At 33.9% G+C, this 6,980-nt stretch overlaps 1 protein-coding gene across 1 annotated transcript; it reads right to left on the minus strand.

The window, feature by feature from the left end:
- Window positions 1-3,177: 3,177 nt before the first annotated feature.
- LOC140986651 (benzoate carboxyl methyltransferase-like) lies at window positions 3,178-6,151 on the minus strand. The gene is made up of 4 exons (XM_073454957.1): window positions 6,030-6,151; window positions 4,441-4,845; window positions 4,006-4,263; window positions 3,178-3,682 (listed from the first exon to the last, which is right to left on the minus strand). Exons 1-4 carry the CDS (start codon window positions 6,102-6,104, stop codon window positions 3,323-3,325), a joined length of 1,098 nt encoding a protein of 365 aa, XP_073311058.1. The 5' UTR covers window positions 6,105-6,151; the 3' UTR covers window positions 3,178-3,322.
- Window positions 6,152-6,980: the final 829 nt, after the last annotated feature.

A 6,980-nucleotide genomic window follows, 5' to 3' on the forward strand; every position in this document is an offset into this window, starting at 1 on the left:
GATCAATATATGGTCTCAAGAAAGCATCAAGGAGTTGGAACCTCATATTTGATAGCACTATCAAAGAGTTTGGTTTTGCTAAGAATCCTGAGGAACCATGTGTGTACAAGAAAGTTAGTGGGAGTGCAGTGACATTCCTTATACTTTATGTTGATGACATCCTACACATAGGGAATGATGTATGATTATGGCAATCAACTAAAGTATGGTTAGCAAGTAAATTCTCCATGAAAGACATGGGTGAAGCATCTTATTTATTGGGAATACAAATCTATAGAGATAGATCAAAAAGGATGTTAGGGCTCACCCAAGCCACTTATATCGATACTATTATAAATTGATTCTCTATGGAAGAGTCCAAGAGAGGATATTTACCAATGTGTCATGGTATTACTCTATCTAAAGCTATGTGTCCCAAAACTGATGAAGAGATAGAGATGATGACACGTATTCCATATGCGTCAGCCATTGGTAGTATCATGTATTGTATGATATCGACACGTCCCGATGTTGCTTACGCCCTGAGTGTTACGAGCAGATATCAGGCGAACCCTAGTCCAATGCATTGGAAGGCCGTGAAAGATATTCTTAAGTACTTGAGAAGGACTAAGAATTTGTTCATGGTCTATGGAGGTGGAGAATTGAAATTGGAATGCTACACTGATTCTAGCTTCCAATGTGATCTATATGATTCGAAATCGACATCTGGTTTTGTATTCATGCTTAATGGTGCGGCTGTCTCTTGGAAAAGTTCCAAGCTAGACACCGTTGCGGATTCCACCACTGAAGCCGAATACATCATTGCATCTGCTGCAGCCAAAGAGGCAGTTTGGATGAGAAATTTTGTCCAAGAGTTGGGCGTTATTCCTAATGGAGTTGATCCAGTCTCGGTGTACTGCGACAACATTGGTGCCGTTGCGCAAGCAAAGGAACCAAGGTCTCATCAGCGATCCAAACATGTACTGAGGAAGTTCCACATTATCCGGGAGATTGTGAGAAGAGGAGATATATCAGTCGAAAGAGTCCCCTCTGCAGATAACGTTGCTGGTCCACTTACAAAGCCCCTGCCAGGACCATTTTTTGAGAAGCATCGCGAAGCAATGGGATTAAAGTTTATGGGTAGTTGGCTATAGGGCAAGTGGGAGATTGTTAGAGTAGATGCCCTACAAGACAACTGTTGGCTAGGGATTTTATTGACTCAGTTGTAATAAACAATCTTTATTTTAATATAATTCATTATTTCATGGTTTGTTATTTCTTTATCTTTATATCCATGTGAACAACATAGATAAAGACCTTTATTATACTTTAATACAAATGAATCATAATTCGATGTTGAAACTCGTTTGTAAGCACTGTATAATCTAAATTCGTTCCTAGTCGATTCAGCCGCCTAAAACGTGGATAAAGGTCGCTTGAGCTCGAGACTAGCATCTGTGATGTTGTGTACCGCGTTTCTTGGCAAGGGCATAGAGATGTCCAAACATGTAGATGGGTAGTCATATGATGATTATACTGAACAACCCTCCCTCGGACTTTCTAAGTGGTTATCATTCATCGAGAGGATGAGTCCGTGGTTATGAGTGTACACCATTAATCTTTATAACCCAGGACAACACTGAGGCTCTATATGCTAGGGCTGTGTTTTGACTCGTTTACCGGCTCCAGGAGAGTCATCAGGTGACAAGATTGAGTGCAGTTGCGACACATATAGGAGCCAGTGCATTGTAGTCGGGGATTCACCGCTCATCTACGGGTGTGGATATCCTATGTGATCTGATGAAATAGTAGTGCGTGGAATATCTGGCCAGAGTATGAGATGTACGTTGGAGAAGGCGTTCTCCAATAGTACATGTGATGCCATTATTTATATGTGTCACATAGTTATCGAATTACTAGGCAACTCTCGATGAACCAATGGTTGCAGATTCGATCGGGATGTATGAGATGAAAGGACCGTACTATACGTTAATCATAATCGACTGGTTCTTGCAGGAACTATCAGTGATACCTAGGGAATCATGGAGCGATGCTACTAGACGCTCTTACCATGATTCGATGGGTTTAATCAGAAATATGATTTCTGACATTCTAATGATCAATTGTTGATACATAGAATGACACAAATTGGGGTAAGCCCGAATAAAGGATTATGTCCTGAATCACAAGGAGTTGTGAACCCACGGCTAGTTGTATCTCTGAACCATTGAGGGTCACACAAGCACTGGATCATTTGTTCCCGTTGAGAGAATAAATTCAAGGAGTTGAATTTATATTATGATATAGTAGATTCAAAGAGTTGAATTTATGATAATTAAATTTTGAGAAAAAAATAATAAATTCAAGGAGTTGAATTTATGAGATAGTAAATTCAAGAAGTTGAATTTATGAATTTATAAAATTTGGAGAGAATAAATTCAAAGAGTTGAATTCATAAAATTTGAGGAATTAAATTATTAAACTCAAAGGTTGGGTTTATTAAATATTAAATTAAATATGATGGGAGATATGTTTAATGGACTTGTAGGAGTACAAGTCCAACATATTAAATGATGATAGTCCTTAATAGACTTTAATATAATTAATTAAACTAGTTTGACTAGTCCATTTAATTAACAAAGCCCATTAAATTTAATTAAGGAACATAAATCCACAATTATGGAATTTAGGTTAAGGCTCTTGTTTTTAAGGAAATAAAAAAAAACAACCTAGCCTCCACTAACTTCCCAATTTGTGATTTTCGAGAATCACATCTCTTTTCTTCCAAGTTTTTTTCAGCCAAGCAAAAAGAAAAAAAAACAACCTAGCCTCCACTAATTTCCCAATTTGTGATTTTCGAGAATCACATCTCTTTTCATCCAAGTTTTTTACGGCCAAGCAAAAAGGAAAAAAAAAACTAAAAGGGGGCTTGATCCATCTCTCGATTTTAATCTCTACGAAAAAGTTCTTCTAAATTTCTAGTGCAATTTAGAAGAAGAATAAATATTACAGTCGTTGATTTGATTCGGAGATCGAAGAAAGTTCGTAGGGAATCTAACAAGAGCTACGTCCGCTAATACCGGTGTAGTAAAAGCCTAGTGAATTAATTCACCAAAGGTATAAAATTCTAACGCCCTATGAATGATTATTTATAAAACCATACGAGTGTCCAATTCAAATGTATTTTGATTGTCAAAATAAAATAAAAATTTTAAAACTTCCGCTACATTTGGGCACGAGAAAACCGAGATGCAACATAAAACACTTGCTTTTTATTAGTACATACACATATGTAAGTATGTGTGTATGGATTAGCTTTATTATAAACTGATGGTGGTTCCAATCATCTCATGGTCAAAGAAATGGACAACATATTATACTCCGACTTCTCCTTTGATAAATGCTCTCCCACTCTCTCTGCGTACTTTTTGAAGAGATCATCACAATTAATTAACTTTCCGAAGTGGCTAACGAGCATCGGTTCCATGAAAGCCCGAATACAATCGGCTACTAGCTTTCCGCTTCTGTTTTTATCGAAAGGTAACTCATCAACAAGTTCATTTGCATCCCAACGAACTGGAAAGGTGGCGATTTTGTCGATTTTGAAGGACCCTTCGTCGTTGATTATGTAATCGACTTCCTCTTGGCATGGTATGTAGATAGGAACGTTGAAAGAATACAAGTCATCTTTCTCGAGAAGTCCCTACAACAATGGTGCTTTTAAATGCATTTTAAATTTATTTTTAGGAAATAATTGGGGGTTACATTTTAAGACTATATTAATAGGGGTGGTATATACCATACCGTATGGTATGAAAAAATATATAGCGTATACCATAACGAAAATGATTATATATTACTAATATTTATACCGATAAGTACCGAAAATTTTCTTTTCAATTTCATGCTGTTTACGTACCAAAAATCTCGGTATAACATAAATTTCAGTAAATTTGGTATTTTTCGGTACGGTAACTTCAGTATTTTTTTTCTCACATATATAGGGTCTAGTCAAAGAAGGACTACCTGAACAACCATTTCAAGAAGTGTGTGTGCAAGCATGGTAAAATGTCCAGACTCTTCTTTAGAAGTGGGGTCTTCAAACCTTCTTCCTATAAACGTCAGCACCATACGCCCACCGGGCACCATTTCCTCGCCTCTCATACGAAGAAATGTGGACAAATCTCTTTTATATTGCTGGGCATATGCGTCGATTACCTCCCGTGGACTCGTAATCGAAATGTATATGTTTTCTTTGTTCTCGCTCTTCAATTCTCGAGGAACCTGAGGTTTTGTGGAAATGGCACAACTATCTTTAAAATATAAAATTAATTATTATTTTTCTAAATTTTTTATTAGAAATTGATAGACTATCTAAAAAAATATAGATAAATAAAAGTAAAATTGTAATTTTAAATAAGGTTATGTATGTGTGTACGTATTTCTAAAGAAAGGAAAAACCTGCGACAACCAGTGAAGACTGTTTGAAGAATAAGCAAAGTGGAGACTCTTTCTTGGAAATAGCCTACTGTAAAAAGACCCAGGCAAGCCATATATAAAACATCCTGATCTTGATTGGCAAACAACTTCTTTTCCATCATTGAAATTCTCCACCAACTTGAACAAACTATTGAAGTCATTTTCAGGAAGATCATTCAGGAATAACCGAAATTCTGGTGAATCGTTGCCATTTTTTCGCAAGTCCTGAATAGTGTTGATGAAATGAGTCACGACTGAAAGTGAATTAGGCCCTGATGCACATCCCAAGTCAACCATGTTGTAGCAGTAATCGGAGAATCCGCCCTTCTCCCACATATTTCTCAGGGTTTTATCGACAAGATCCCATGTTTTTGATATCACAACATTCTGCAACATTGATTTTATATATATATATATATATATATATATTAAATGAGATGGTGTTATAAAACTAATATGGGTTATTAAATATAGCTTGGACAAAAAAATTCATTCAACTAGGAAAATACCGAAAACTTCCATCGTAATTTTAGATATTCTAACCGTGGAGGTCTTAGCCTAATCATTGCTCCTCTGTGATCAATAGTTTTTAATTAGAAGCATGTGTGTGAAGCCCATAATAAATTTACATGTTAATTATAATTAAAACGAAAATTACAATTTTGATAATTTGTATTTATTTCTTTGCAATTTTTGGTCATTTATATGTATTAAAAATTTCAGTTATAGTTTCCTATTTTTGTTTTATTTGCTATTTTAATCAATTTTTTAACACTATGGTGTTGATAGTAGCGCCTATGTGGTAATGACATATTTAGTACCACGAGCGGAAAAATTACTAAAATTGTCCAACATTCTTAAAATGGCAAATTACATTTTTGGAAATGTAATTTTCATTTTTACCACTTTTGGTCTAATTAACAATGATTTTATTTTTTGTACTGCAACTTGCTTTTTTTTTTTCATTTTCGGTCTTAATACGGTGAATTTTCATTTTCAGTCATCTAACTAGTATGTTTTAGTTTCAAAAAAAATATGTTTTTTTTCATTTCCATTTTTGGTACTTTTTTGACTGGAGTACGCTTCTATTGATAAAAAAACCAAAAATGAAAACAAAATATAAGTTATAAAATTAAAAAAACATATAAATTATAAGACTAATATTGAAAATTCACCCTGACATAACCAAAAATGAAAAAATAAACATACAAATTATATGACCAAAATTGTAAATTCAATATTAATATGACCAAAATTAGAAAAAATGCAAATAATTACGGACAAAAAATGTAGCATTCCCTTGAAAAAATACACGACTAAAACTAAAATTCAACATAACAGATAACCACCATCGCAAAGAAATAAATATATAGAGACAAGATTGCAATTTTCCCTTTGTTCATGAATAATAATTATTTTCCTCATGGGTTGAGATGACTTAAACTAATTAAAGTAGCATCCATACAAAGGATTGATTCTCTCCTCATTTTCATATTTTGCATGGAACGTGGCACGCTCACACACACACACACACACTGAATTTAATTTGCGTGAAGAGTAGAAAAAAGAACCTGAAAGCTCGAGTTGTTCGCGTAGCTAGTTTTACCATCTCCTGGATTCGTAGGAAGAATTTTATTCAACCCCATTTTAGTTTTTCTCAGACAACTTGAGACAGAAATACTGAGATAATGCATCAATTTATAGGTGTAAATGAATGAAAACATGGACACAGAGTCTTCAATCTCCATGCCTACGTTGCGTAGAGTGGCTGCAAATCAATTAACATTTATTGACTGACGTCGCGTTTGCGTTTGGGTTTGCGTTTGCATTGATGACTGATACAATCACTTTTACCAAAATTATTTCCCCAAACTACACCTCCCTTAAGCCACTTAGGCTTGCCAAAATGCAAAATACTTTAAATATCTTAAATTATAAATAAATTATTTTACAAGATTAAAAATCGAGGGCACTACAGTCTTGATATCGATTTTTTTTTCTTTCTAAAAAAGTAAATAATTTATTTTATATTTTTCAAATAATAAATTTTATAATTTTTTTAATTTGGATCATACAAAGGTGATTTCATCAATTCGAGGACTTCACTAAATCCTAAAAAAATATAACAGAAAAAGGGTCTGTTAAAGAATTAAAAATCACGAAATAAAAATAATAAATTGAGCGATATGATTTAATCAAAATGAAAATAAATTAAGTTGCATGTGGAGGTAAATTAACATGTTAACTACATATGGTATATTTCCTTCGTAGCTAGAATTAGGGGTGGGAAAAAAATACCGAAAATTTCGGTATACCGAGATTACCGTACCGAAAAATACCGAATTTTCAGTACGGTACGGTAACAATACCGAATTTTTCGGTACGGTAACGGTATGTAATTTGAAAATTTCGATATATACCGGAATACCGAAATACCAAAAAATATACAAAAATTTTAAAATATATAATATTTTAAAACAATAAATTTATAAAAAATTTAAAATGTAAAGGTTTTTTCGGTA

Source organism: Primulina huaijiensis, chromosome 10 (assembly GCF_012295235.1).
Source record: "Primulina huaijiensis isolate GDHJ02 chromosome 10, ASM1229523v2, whole genome shotgun sequence".
NCBI classification, from domain to species: Eukaryota; Viridiplantae; Streptophyta; class Magnoliopsida; order Lamiales; family Gesneriaceae; genus Primulina; species Primulina huaijiensis.